Source organism: Trypanosoma melophagium (assembly GCF_022059095.1).
Source record: "Trypanosoma melophagium isolate St. Kilda chromosome Unknown ctg3segment0, whole genome shotgun sequence".
Classification (NCBI taxonomy): domain Eukaryota; phylum Euglenozoa; class Kinetoplastea; order Trypanosomatida; family Trypanosomatidae; genus Trypanosoma; species Trypanosoma melophagium.
In genome coordinates this window covers 594,403-607,637 of record NW_027125162.1, presented here as the reverse complement: position 1 = coordinate 607,637, position 13,235 = coordinate 594,403, and the positions used below count along the sequence as shown (strand labels likewise).

The window sequence follows — 13,235 nt, the reverse complement described above, 5'->3', positions numbered from 1 at the left end:
AGGAAAAGTAAACACAATAAAAGGGGAAGGATTGAAAAGTTGTCTGATAGGTGTACATAAAAGGAGAAAAGAAATAGAAGTATGATCAATTGATACTGAAGTGTATCCACAAAGAAGTAATATATATATATATATATATATGTCTTCTGGCGACAAGACTGAAGTATTTTTAGGGTTTGTGGCTCACTGACAACGATGAAAATAACGAATATAAGTATTATATTCATCATAGGAGGAGTTTATCTATGTCGATGGATACAATGACATGAAGGCGTTTTAAAAAGGCATTGAGTACAAGAGATTAAGGATTATATTGTTTAATTTGCTGAATTGAGAGAATACGTGTAACAGCCGATTTCGGTAACGCTCCTATTAGAAGCTTAGGGGTCTATGTTTCTAATTATCACTGTCACTGTTCGATATATGACAACAATACTTCTTACTTCCATTGTTTCACAACTACAGTACATTTCAACGAAACAACTGTTTCATAAAAGCAAAAAAAGAAAAAAAAGAATGGTAGAGGAGAGGTTTCTCTTTTTAAAATCTTCTCCATCACACAAATGTACCGTTTATCTTGACACTGGAAAAAATGGATAGGGGTTAGTTGGAGGAGCAAGAGAGGATCTCTGTTTTAGAGATAGAGGGAGTGAGGATAATGACAGCATTAGGAAAAAAGTCAAACTAGCACGCAGATGTACGAATCAAGTAGCAACAATAATAAGAAAAAAAAAGAGGGTTTCTGCACCCTTCTGTGCCTCTTGATACTCCTCACTATTCACACACTTGACTTTTCTAGCCATTATTCATACTGAACATGTTCCTTTTATTGGTTGGAATCCTCTTTGTTTCCGTTTTTTGACCTTTTTTTTTCATGAGTATATCCGAGTATCTTATATTTTGACGTCGTTGCTCACCATTTTCCTCCCTTTGTACACTTATAAAAACCAAAGAACATTTGTGTTTTTTTTCCTTTCGTGTTATTTGACGATGACCTCAACATTTTACTTGAATGGTGGCGCCTGCAGGGTCGTTCAGAATGGGCTTGTGAGTGTTTACCCGTTGTACTGCGACACCTCAGAAGGCAATGAATAGCAAAGACCATGATAAGTAGTATATATATACCTCTCCGTATGTGTATGTTTATGTGTGTATAAAGCAATTAATAATAATATTATTAATAAGAATGGCAGCAATGATAGAAATAGTGGTGTGACACGATCCTGTTTCATATGCACCGTGCATTGGCTATTATTGTATACTTCATTCTTCAAAGGGATTCGGACCTTTTTTTTTATTTTTCTTGATACACTGGAGGGCGTTTACTTTCCTTTTTTATGAGGCAAAAAACGGTTCCCATGGAGACACTACATTGGCGTTATTATCATTGGGCTTCACTTGTTCCATTTCTAGGCATCCTATGTCTTTATTTTAGCCTGGCAAAAATAATCTGATTGGATTGTGGGTTTTTTTGTTCGTTTCCCTACATCTGTAATATGGGCGTAATAAACAACAGAAATGGAGACATATGAATTAAGAGGAGATAATTTGGAAGAGTCGAGCGTACGGATTCTCATTCTGGGCGAAGAATACAAATAATAAGAATAAAGTTGTGATACAGGGAAAACGATATCTATACGCAAAAATGCGGTATTAATTTGTGTGTATAGATATATTTTCCCTCCTCCCTCTAACAGGTATTTGTATTGCGCACCATTTCTCATTGGGCTGTTGTCTTGGTCAATTCAAAGGAAACGAAAAAAACTAAAAGGTAAGGCATGTGTACTGGGGAAGCTTAATAGTAAGTGCGATATAGAAGAATATGAGGAGAACTAGCGCAATTGAGTCCCATTCTTCTTTGTTTACTTCTGTTTTTTTTCTTTTTTCCTTTTCTCTAAAAAAACTATGGAAACATGCTTTAACGGCCGAAGTTTTATTACTTTGCTTGTGCCTTTGTTATCTGTGGACAAAGGGAGAAAAAAGAAAAATTCAGTGGGTGAGGTAGATTGCCTGACCAAATCCTAGGGAATTAAAGGAGGAAATTGAAGAGTAATACAAAAAAAAAAAGCACGAAGAAAAGAAAGACAGATGTTGAACGAACCACAAAATCAGTAATATATATATATATATAGAAATCATCATCTGGAAACGGGGAAAAAATATCTGTTCTTTTTTCTCTTTATGGGAGTTAATATATTTCCTCTAATCAAGGATTCTATTTGCTTTATTTATATATTGTCTGTGTTGATGGGTAATGGCGAAAAGACAGAGGTCTCTCTGCAATTGGGGGTCCTTTTCATCTCAGATATATTCTCCCATTTGATTTCCTTTTTTTCCCTAGTCTCTTTTGGCTTGCTGTTATTGGTTTCCTTCCACCCCCAACCCCCTCTCTCTTTTATTTACCTATTCTGTTTATTGTCACATTGTGTCATTGTGTTACTTCTCCATATCCGTTGTTATGGTGTACGTTCGCAAATGAAAAGGAAAACCACACGTTTTATTTCTTCTTATTAGAAGGTGAAGTTTGGGAGTGCAATAGGTATTAAATGTTTCTTTTTTTTCGCTTTCTCGCATTCTCCCCCTTTATCTTTTCGTTTCTATTTCATTGCACCTTAGTCTGATCGATATTAACACGCGTTGACCCATTTTTTTTCTTTTTTTTTTGCCTTTTGAAGTTTCTGTTTTTTTTTTTTTTGAGTTGCGATTTTTTCTTTTTTGCTGAGTTTGCACTCTACTCTACTCCATTTTTTTTTTTTCTTTCCCAGTCTTTCTTGTGAAATTATTGTAATGTGAAGTACAGACGACTTTTTTTGTGTTTTCCCCCATCATCCCTCTTCTTAGTGCACCACTGTTGTTGAATTGGGATGAAAGAGATGAGTCGTGGCGGGTTTGTGTTGTATGCCATTCCAGTCACTTCTCTTTTGGTGGGAGTGTAAGTCTGTGCAAGTGTGTGTGTTTTTTTTTCTCGTTAGTAGGAAAGGAAAGAGAAGAAAAGAAAAGGAGAAAAGAGGAAGTGAAAAAGCAAAGCTATAATATGAGAAGATGAGGAGTAGAGTAAGGCGGGAGTTTTTTTTCTTTTTTACATACGTTAGCGGTTGTCCGCAAGGATTGCGGAGTTAAGAAGGGAAAAAGAGGGAAATAAGGAAAAAAGGTGAAAAGAAACAATGAGAATAGGAATACTAAGAAAAAGAGGAATGAAAGAAAAAAAAAAGGATTGTGACATTGAACGCAGAGTGGGCATTTGTTTAGGGAAGATAACAGCATACGGTTGCAACAAGGGAAAACAAAGGAAATATCATTTCCCCCTTATTGTTTGCCTTGCTTGATTGCCCATCGTTCTTTTTTTAATTTCTTACTTTTTTTTTATGCGTTCTGCTATGGAACGCATGAATATATATATATTCCAATTGCAATGATGTATGAATTTACAGGTTGATTTTTATCCTTTTGTCTGTCTTTATATTCTATGTGAATGTGTTGCTATTACCAGTCCAAAGTAGTGCTTATCGGAGAGTCGTTACGCACAAACACATATCTATATGTTGATGTTTATATATTTATATTATTATATAGGTTGTACCCATATTATGTTCGCTGTGTTCCAGCTTTTTTCTTTTTCTTTTCTGTTGTATGGGAATGGGATTGCTAATGGGAGAGGAACCGTGAGAGTGGAACTGAAGTTAGTGATAGAGAAATAAGGGAATGAAGTTAAAGCCTTCTGTGAAGTTATATTATATTATACTATATATAATCTATTCTAACTAATATTATAATTATTGGTGTTTTTATTGTCATAATGGCTCATTTCTTTTGTTTCCACGTAGAACGAGGATCATTGCATCTGAATGGCAGCAGTGCATTGATCATTTTTATTGTTTATTTTTGCTCTTGTTCGCTTTGCTGGCCTTCTCTTTCTCTCTTTCTCTCCTTTTGCACTCATTTTTTTTTCCCCATTCTTTTATTATTACTTTTATTATTACTTTTATTATTACTTTTATTATTACTTTTATTATTACTTTTATTATTACTTTTATTATTACTTTTATTATTACTTTTATTATTATTATTATTATTATTATTATTATTATTATTATTATTATTTATTATTATTATTAGTATGATAGACCTGGAGTTACTACATTCCCGTCTTTTTTTCCCTCTGCTGTTGGTACGCTAGGACAACTGGCTCAATATATAAGACCAAAGAAAAAAAAAAAACACAACAACGAAAACAGAAACAAAAAACAACGACAACGAAAAAAAAAAAATACGAAGAAACAAACAAACAAACAAAAAACAAAAAAGAAACAACAGCAACGACGGGAAAAAAAAAGAAAAGGACAACAAAAAAAAAACAGGTGTGACTAATGACACCAAACCCTTATGGTATCTATTATCTTAGTTGTCTTTCAGGAAAAAAACAAAAACTTTCAGGAAAAAAACAAAAAAAAAAAAACACAATAATAAAAAAAAAGAAAAAAAAAAACAATTTTCTTCTTTTTTTTCTCTTTTAATACTTTGTATCCCCCCATCATCATTATCTTCTCTTCTACTTGATCGACTTCTGGATGAGGCGTTTTTTTTTTTTTTTTCATTCTTCACTTCATCCACTTAAGCCCCATGCGGAGGTGCGGTCCAAATGAAACGGGGTGAATCGAAACACAAGTTAATGTGCAAAGAGAAGTAGAGAGAATATATTTTTCTTATTAAAGAAAGGCATGCATTTTACATCTATGTACGTATTTCTCTGTATTTGTATGTAATGAGGGAGTGGAATGAAGTCTTTAAACAGGAAAACAAAGAAAACAAACAACAATCATAAAAAAAGGCAAAAATGAATCGAAATTTTGAAAGGTAAAATAAGCATAAATTTAAAAATGTTGATGAGAAATGAAAAAAAAAACAAGGCAATAAAAGAGATGATACAAGTTCTTGAAAAAAAAAAGAAAAACTAGTAAGTATTCAAGATGTTGTAAATGGTAAATGATTGGGTATGAAGTTTTCAAGAGAAAAAGGAAAAAAAAAAGAACACTGAAAGTAAAGAAAATTAGTAAAAGAAAAAGATGGAAAGGTGAGAAAAAAAATTTATATAAGTTATATTTTCTTCAATCAGAGGAAAAAAAAGAAGGTCCAACGCGTGTGTGTGGTGTCTGTCATTTTGTAGAGCAGAGATAGATGAAAGGGAGGAACAAAAAATGAAAGAAAGAAAAAGAAAAGAAAGAGGAAAATAAAACAACAGAAACAAGAACACAACAAAAAACGAGGGATATAGTGCCTAAGGAATGGTCTATATATATATATATATATATATATATATGAATATATATAAACATCTGTACCTATGTGCGTGTATTTACACACGTGGGTTTCCGTACATGTGCATATGTGTTCTTTCGTATCTCTTCTTCTTTCCATCGCCTTGTTCTGTAATCCGTTTAAAATATGAAGAACAGCGTAATGAAGTTACTGTTCTTACGCCTATTTGCTCTACACTACCAAAATCCACACATATTTACAAAGGATATTACGATCACGATACTGATACACGTCCTCAGAGTGCAGACACAGACGAACCTTCGCAACGTTTTCTATGAACTCTCCTTTAGTCTATTTTACTACTTATCACTTTTTTTTCATTTGTCACCGTTAATATGCATATCACTGTTATTGTTTCTTAACCCAAATTTACTTTCCTCTTCCTTTCTATTCTTTTTTTTTAACTTTGAGGACGGAAATATATATATATATATCTACTTGCTTTTGTAATTCCGAGTTTTGTAATTCGGAGTGGTGACGGGAGAAGCACTTAAAAAAAAAACGATAAAATATAATTGAAAGTAAGAATAGTAAATTGGGATACTTATGCCACCATTTAGTGAGGACTCGTCCCCTCGTAGTGATGATAAGATGAACGGGATTGGAATGCCTATTCTTTTCATTTTAGTGCTTTTGGCAACATTGTTCGTTACACGGAATATGATACGGAAGTCTATTGTTTCTTCTTATCAAAATACAATGAAATTGATATGTTTTATCACTGCCCTTGCAAGTATAGCATTATCCATTGTTTTATATTTTAGCACCGCATTCAACTATGGCCTTGTAACAACTGTCCTGGGGTACAGTATGATTTTTTTGAACAGTAGTGCAAGAATAAAGCAGTACATGACTCCTCTATTGATAGCATACCTCGTGTGGTTTCTTGTTCTGGTTGGGATTCCATCGTACCTCAATCAAGGCATAATAGCTGCTACAAATAGTATTAATTGTATAACGTTTTACGGAACCTTTGCTTCAACCATGTGTAATGACGGATGGCTAACTTTAGTAAAGATTATAGCCTCTGTTATTGTAAGTGTTACCCTTCTCTCAGTGCTTCTTCTTGCATCCGAGGTGTTTGGTTCAGCAGAATCGGTATATTTACAGACAGAAGTTCAGAGTACAACATATACAGAAATAGCTAAACCATTGGTGAACCAAGAGGGACAGTAATATAAAGGTTTCATATTACTGAAAATTGGTTCTCTCATAATCTTCTGCAAAAACCATTCCCCATACAAACACACAGAAAGAAAGAAAAAACATTTCAAATGAGGGGGGACTGAAAAGGGGGTAAATGACCAGCATCCTCAAACTGTTCTTGTTACTGAAAATAGATAGGTAACGAAAGGTCGAAGGGAGGGCAACCGAAAGGGTACTTACTTGCTCTGAGGGGGATATTATAAATGTGCAGAAGAGAAGGGATTGGAGATCAATGAAGTTATATTGGTTTCTTACTGGACCTTACACATGCTTGTAGAACAGTCTCAAGATGATACACTTATACTTATACCTACACAGAAACACAAACAAAAGATGCACGCTTCTTTTCTTTTTTTTCTCATTTTTTTCCCCCTCTTCTTGAGGTTTATTAGGAGCCAGAGAAGCTTTGGAAACACATCACGAGATAATCTGAAAAAAAAAAACCATTGAGAAAAGTGAGGACATTGTAGCCTCAGAAAAATAGGAAAAAAGTGAGGATATGTCTGGGGACGATTCCCAGCGGCAACAACAGCAGCAACAGCAATCGGGTTCTGCTGATGACAACCGCGTGGATGCTTCGGCAACTGGGGAGGGGGACGACAACGCGCGGGATTCCGGCGATGGGCCTGAGGGAGGGTCAGTGTTCACACCAACAGCGGCCCGTGTTGATGTGCACCCCCTCGTGTTGCTTTCCCTCGTCGATCACTACGCTCGCGTGAACACCAAGGTAACACAAAAGCGACGTGTTGCTGGTTTGCTACTTGGCCGTCAAAAGCGCTTTGCGGATGGGACACAGGTTTTGGACATCAACAACAGCTTTGCCGTGCCTTTTGACGAGGATCAACGTGATCCGGACGTGTGGTTTATTGATACGAACTACGCGGAGGAGATGTTCTACATGTTTCGTCGCGTGCTTCCTAAAGTGCAGGTCGTGGGGTGGTACTCTGCCGGCCCGTCGTTCAGTGTGCAACCGAATGACATGCTGCTGCACCTACTCGTGGCCGACCGCTTTGTCGCCAATCCCGTGTACTGCATTGTGAACACGGACTCCAGCAACAAGGGTGTGCCGGTGCTGGCGTACACCACTGTGCAGGGCCGCGAGGGGGCACGCTCGCTGGAGTTCCGCAACATCCCAACGCACCTCGGCGCGGAGGAGGCGGAGGAGATCGGCATCGAACATCTGCTGCGCGACCTGACGGACTCCACCATCACAACGCTCTCCACGCAAATACAGGAGCGTGAACTCTCGCTGGCCCACCTTGGCCGCGTCCTGCACTCCATCGAAGAGTACCTGCACGACGTCTCGGAGGGCCTCATGCCCATCTCGGAGGATGTGCTGAGCGTGCTGCAAGAGGTCATCAGCTTGCAGCCGCATATTTACCACCTCAAGACGTCCACAGAGATGATTCGCCATACGAACGATCAGGCTATTGCAATGTTTATCGCAGCAATCGGCCGTTGTGTTGGCACCCTCTACGATATTATTGCCAAGCGTCGTCGCCTAACCCGTGAGATGCGGGAGGCGAAGAATCAACGCGAGCAGGCGCTTAGGGAGAAGCTCGAGAACGAGCAGCACAAGGCAAAAGAGGCCGCGGCAGAGGACGGCGGACGAAAGTCGAAGGAGACAGGGGACGACAAGGGGAATGTGGCGAAGAAGTGAGTGACTGGACGATGTGTGATGCATATGGTGTGCACGCTGCACACGAGCAAGGGAACAGAAAAGAGTGCAATGTATTGCGGAGTGTTCTGAGTCCTTCGGTGCTTTCGCACGTCTCTTATTATAATTTCTTTTTGTGTTGTTGCTCTGGCTGTATATATAATTCTCTCTTTCTGCGTACGTGTCTTTCTTTCTCTCCTTTTCCCTCTTTCCTTCTTTGTATGTATAATTTTGTCGGTAGCCACTTGACTGTGTTGTTCACATAATGGGACGCGAAGCATACCCGTCACTCTGGAGACCTGTGTCCCCTCGTCTCAGGCAATCTGCCACAGTGATGTTTGTCACTCTTGCTGCTTCTGCCGCCACACCGGTGCTGGCAGCAGATGCTGCAGATCAGATGAATGGTATTGGGATGCCCATCCTCTACTTGGCATTTCTTCTTTGCATTGTGTTGGTTACGCGAGAGCGGCTAGTTGATGCGTTTTACGTTTCAAGGGGTGATACGGCTACCTTCATGTGCTTTTGCGCTGCTCTTGCAAATATGGCGCTCTCTGTTTTTCTCTACTTCAGTACCGCATTCAACTATGGCCTTTTCACTACGGTGTTGGCGTACAGCATGGTATTTTTGACAATAAGTGGCCCCTGGGAGCTGCACTCAAAGTGGCTCCTTGCAGTGTATCTGGCGTGGTTTCTTTTTCTTCTTGGCTTCCCAACGGCATGGGGTCCAGGTATTATGAGAGCTACGAACTAACTAGATTTCGCTTTTGTTTAAGGGTTAATGATGTGTTGTTTTCTTTTTGTAGGTTTTAAACAGTAATTGGGAATTTTATCTTGTCTTTTTTTTGCTTTGTTCTTTGCATGTTATGACCTCTATTGTTGATAAGTTAGGGGATTTATATTCGTATTGTTCATGGTAATTATACTCGTTGTTGATGAATAGATGGGATGAAGTTGTTCTTTTTCTTAGTTAACCTTCCTTCGATCCCTCCCCCCTCAAAATGGTGTATTTCTTAAATATATAACCCCATTTTTTTGTTTTAATTTCTCTACTTTTTTGCAGTGAATGACAGAGCGCTATGTGAGCTTGATGGTTTTTCCGTTATTGCTATTGTTTTTTTTTGTAGTGGACAATTTTTTGATCTTTTATCGAGTATTATGTAATTTTTCTTCGTTAAGAGGTTCTTGTAGTCCTAGAAGGTATTGTGCATGATAGGTGTTCATACCGTGTTAAATCTATTTCTATTTTTCTGTGTTTTGAGGGCCAAGATAATTTGCACTCACTTGGTCTTAGGCGACATGCAAGAACCCTTTTGGGGTGATGTCTTTGCCTAGAATCGATTTAAAAGGTAATATTAACCCTAGTTGGCTTTTCACTACAGTTTTGTGACAAAATCTTTTTTCCATTCTTTTCTCGTCCAAGGACTTTCTAGTGACTTTCGATATTATCGTGGTGACGTCGAAGTTGGAGAGTGCTATCTTTGGAGCGTACGTTACACATTTGTTTTTTGTTCGTTTTTTGGGGTGTCTTTTTCAAGTTAATCAACAGCTGGAATTACGAATTCAAGTACAATGACCTGACCAAAGAAGAGAGGTGTTTGGTTATTCCGAATCGAAGAACGATTAAAAGAATTTGGCAGAACCTCTAAGTTTCTATATTTTTAGAAATACAGGCTTTTTCGTACTGGCCACGTTTCTGTTTTTCGTTTCTTTTTTTGAAAATTTGCATTATCTAAAAAAGCGAATTAGTGTATTCGTGGTCTCTCGTTTTTTTTCTTCTTAACGGAATTCCACATGTAATTAAACCTTCATTCATGAACTTTTTCTGTCCACGCCACGAGAAACTTGGCGTATTTCCAACACCAAAAGACCAGCATCCTCAAACTGTTCTTGTTACTGAAAATAGATAGGTAACGAAAGGTCGAAGGGAGGGCAACCGAAAGGGTACTTACTTGCTCTGAGGGGGATATTATAAATGTGCAGAAGAGAAGGGATTGGAGATCAATGAAGTTATATTGGTTTCTTACTGGACCTTACACATGCTTGTAGAACAGTCTCAAGATGATACACTTATACTTATACCTACACAGAAACACAAACAAAAGATGCACGCTTCTTTTCTTTTTTTTCTCATTTTTTTCCCCCTCTTCTTGAGGTTTATTGGGAGCCAGAGAAGCTTTGGAAACACATCACGAGATAATCTGAAAAAAAAAACCATTGAGAAAAGTGAGGACATTGTAGCCTCAGAAAAATAGGAAAAAAGTGAGGATATGTCTGGGGACGATTCCCAGCGGCAACAACAGCAGCAACAGCAATCGGGTTCTGCTGATGACAACCGCGTGGATGCTTCGGCAACTGGGGAGGGGGACGACAACGCGCGGGATTCCGGCGATGGGCCTGAGGGAGGGTCAGTGTTCACACCAACAGCGGCCCGTGTTGATGTGCACCCCTCGTGTTGCTTTCCCTCGTCGATCACTACGCTCGCGTGAACACCAAGGTAACACAAAAGCGACGTGTTGCTGGTTTGCTACTTGGCCGTCAAAAGCGCTTTGCGGATGGGACACAGGTTTTGGACATCAACAACAGCTTTGCCGTGCCTTTTGACGAGGATCAACGTGATCCGGACGTGTGGTTTATTGATACGAACTACGCGGAGGAGATGTTCTACATGTTTCGTCGCGTGCTTCCTAAAGTGCAGGTCGTGGGGTGGTACTCTGCCGGCCCGTCGTTCAGTGTGCAACCGAATGACATGCTGCTGCACCTACTCGTGGCCGACCGCTTTGTCGCCAATCCCGTGTACTGCATTGTGAACACGGACTCCAGCAACAAGGGTGTGCCGGTGCTGGCGTACACCACTGTGCAGGGCCGCGAGGGGGCACGCTCGCTGGAGTTCCGCAACATCCCAACGCACCTCGGCGCGGAGGAGGCGGAGGAGATCGGCATCGAACATCTGCTGCGCGACCTGACGGACTCCACCATCACAACGCTCTCCACGCAAATACAGGAGCGTGAACTCTCGCTGGCCCACCTTGGCCGCGTCCTGCACTCCATCGAAGAGTACCTGCACGACGTCTCGGAGGGCCTCATGCCCATCTCGGAGGATGTGCTGAGCGTGCTGCAAGAGGTCATCAGCTTGCAGCCGCATATTTACCACCTCAAGACGTCCACAGAGATGATTCGCCATACGAACGATCAGGCTATTGCAATGTTTATCGCAGCAATCGGCCGTTGTGTTGGCACCCTCTACGATATTATTGCCAAGCGTCGTCGCCTAACCCGTGAGATGCGGGAGGCGAAGAATCAACGCGAGCAGGCGCTTAGGGAGAAGCTCGAGAACGAGCAGCACAAGGCAAAAGAGGCCGCGGCAGAGGACGGCGGACGAAAGTCGAAGGAGACAGGGGACGACAAGGGGAATGTGGCGAAGAAGTGAGTGACTGGACGATGTGTGATGCATATGGTGTGCACGCTGCACACGAGCAAGGGAACAGAAAAGAGTGCAATGTATTGCGGAGTGTTCTGAGTCCTTCGGTGCTTTCGCACGTCTCTTATTATAATTTCTTTTTGTGTTGTTGCTCTGGCTGTATATATAATTCTCTCTTTCTGCGTACGTGTCTTTCTTTCTCTCCTTTTCCCTCTTTCCTTCTTTGTATGTATAATTTTGTCGGTAGCCACTTGACTGTGTTGTTCACATAATGGGACGCGAAGCATACCCGTCACTCTGGAGACCTGTGTCCCCTCGTCTCAGGCAATCTGCCACAGTGATGTTTGTCACTCTTGCTGCTTCTGCCGCCACACCGGTGCTGGCAGCAGATGCTGCAGATCAGATGAATGGTATTGGGATGCCCATCCTCTACTTGGCATTTCTTCTTTGCATTGTGTTGGTTACGCGAGAGCGGCTAGTTGATGCGTTTTACGTTTCAAGGGGTGATACGGCTACCTTCATGTGCTTTTGCGCTGCTCTTGCAAATATGGCGCTCTCTGTTTTTCTCTACTTCAGTACCGCATTCAACTATGGCCTTTTCACTACGGTGTTGGCGTACAGCATGGTATTTTTGACAATAAGTGGCCCCTGGGAGCTGCACTCAAAGTGGCTCCTTGCAGTGTATCTGGCGTGGTTTCTTTTTCTTCTTGGCTTCCCAACGGCATGGGGTCCAGGTATTATGAGAGCTACGAACAGAGAGGATTGTTTTGCGTTTTACGGAACTTTTGCTTCAACAATGTGTGTTGACGGATGGGTTACGTTTGTAAAAATAGTCTCTTGTATTATTGTGAGCATTACTTTGCTTTCTGTTCTTCTTGTTATAGCAATGACTATGGGCGTGGATGAAGTACTACTTTCGGCAAATATTTTGTCAGGTGATTGTGTGCAAGAAGCTAGTGACACAGACCCTTTAGTGAGAGAACCAGCTTCAGTTATATATCGTCGAATTTAGTTTAGTGAAGGGTTATCTTATTTATGAGTTGTGTGAGCACATTAGGCGTGTGTATTTTGAGATACTGTGCTTGGTACTATATCTTGTTTTTTTTCTGTTATAGCTCCATATGGGTCATACAGTTGATAAGTATTCGTTTGCTTTTTCTTCCTATGTTCTTTTGTGGTATGGAGTTGACTTGAAAAGTAGGAGACGAAGAAAGAGGAAGAGATGAAGTAAAGGTATATGAGCATATTGTGAAAACCTCAAGAGCAGAGTCGTGAGTATAACCAAGGTATTCGAGTTGTCATTATTATTACTGTTATTGTTACTATTGTTTTAATTATACCGGAGGTTTTTTTTTTATTACACCAGTTTAATATCATTGATTCGCCCTTCAGTTCTTTTTCTATAAGATATCTCTGATAATTTGTGTGTGCGTGTGTGTATCTGTGTGCTCCCTTTTGGGAATATCGTAAAGGCTTAAGAGGCCTGACAATTAGTAGGGGAGAGTATTATCAAAGAGGATTAAAGTTGTGACACCAGAACAACACATTTTACCTGAAATACCAGAGATCTTGGGCGAGAGCAGAAGAGGAAAGTAGAAATTAATAAGCAAAATAAATAAACAAAGAATACAATTGAAA

The 13,235-nt window shown here is 40.0% G+C and overlaps 5 protein-coding genes across 5 annotated transcripts; all 5 read left to right on the top strand.

The window, feature by feature from the left end:
- Positions 1–5,862: 5,862 nt before the first annotated feature.
- On the top strand, positions 5,863–6,492 carry LSM04_004888 (uncharacterized protein; the record flags this gene model as incomplete). Its single annotated transcript, XM_067337192.1, has 1 exon — positions 5,863–6,492. The coding sequence occupies one exon, from the start codon at positions 5,863–5,865 to the stop codon at positions 6,490–6,492; it is 630 nt and encodes a 209-aa protein (XP_067189795.1).
- Positions 6,493–7,021: 529 nt separating this feature from the next.
- On the top strand, positions 7,022–8,182 carry LSM04_006051 (JAB1/MPN/MOV34 metalloenzyme domain; the record flags this gene model as incomplete). The annotated part of the gene is made up of 1 exon (XM_067337191.1): positions 7,022–8,182. The coding sequence occupies one exon, from the start codon at positions 7,022–7,024 to the stop codon at positions 8,180–8,182; it is 1,161 nt and encodes a 386-aa protein (XP_067189851.1).
- Positions 8,183–8,444: 262 nt separating this feature from the next.
- On the top strand, positions 8,445–8,930 carry LSM04_007196 (uncharacterized protein; the record flags this gene model as incomplete). Its single annotated transcript, XM_067337190.1, has 1 exon — positions 8,445–8,930. The coding sequence occupies one exon, from the start codon at positions 8,445–8,447 to the stop codon at positions 8,928–8,930; it is 486 nt and encodes a 161-aa protein (XP_067189899.1).
- Positions 8,931–10,446: 1,516 nt separating this feature from the next.
- LSM04_000257 (JAB1/MPN/MOV34 metalloenzyme domain) lies at positions 10,447–11,606 on the top strand (the record flags this gene model as incomplete). Its single annotated transcript, XM_067337189.1, has 2 exons — positions 10,447–10,611; positions 10,674–11,606. 2 exons carry the CDS (start codon positions 10,447–10,449, stop codon positions 11,604–11,606), a joined length of 1,098 nt encoding a protein of 365 aa, XP_067189566.1.
- Positions 11,607–11,868: 262 nt separating this feature from the next.
- LSM04_007704 (uncharacterized protein) lies at positions 11,869–12,609 on the top strand (the record flags this gene model as incomplete). Its single annotated transcript, XM_067337188.1, has 1 exon — positions 11,869–12,609. The coding sequence occupies one exon, from the start codon at positions 11,869–11,871 to the stop codon at positions 12,607–12,609; it is 741 nt and encodes a 246-aa protein (XP_067189931.1).
- Positions 12,610–13,235: the final 626 nt, after the last annotated feature.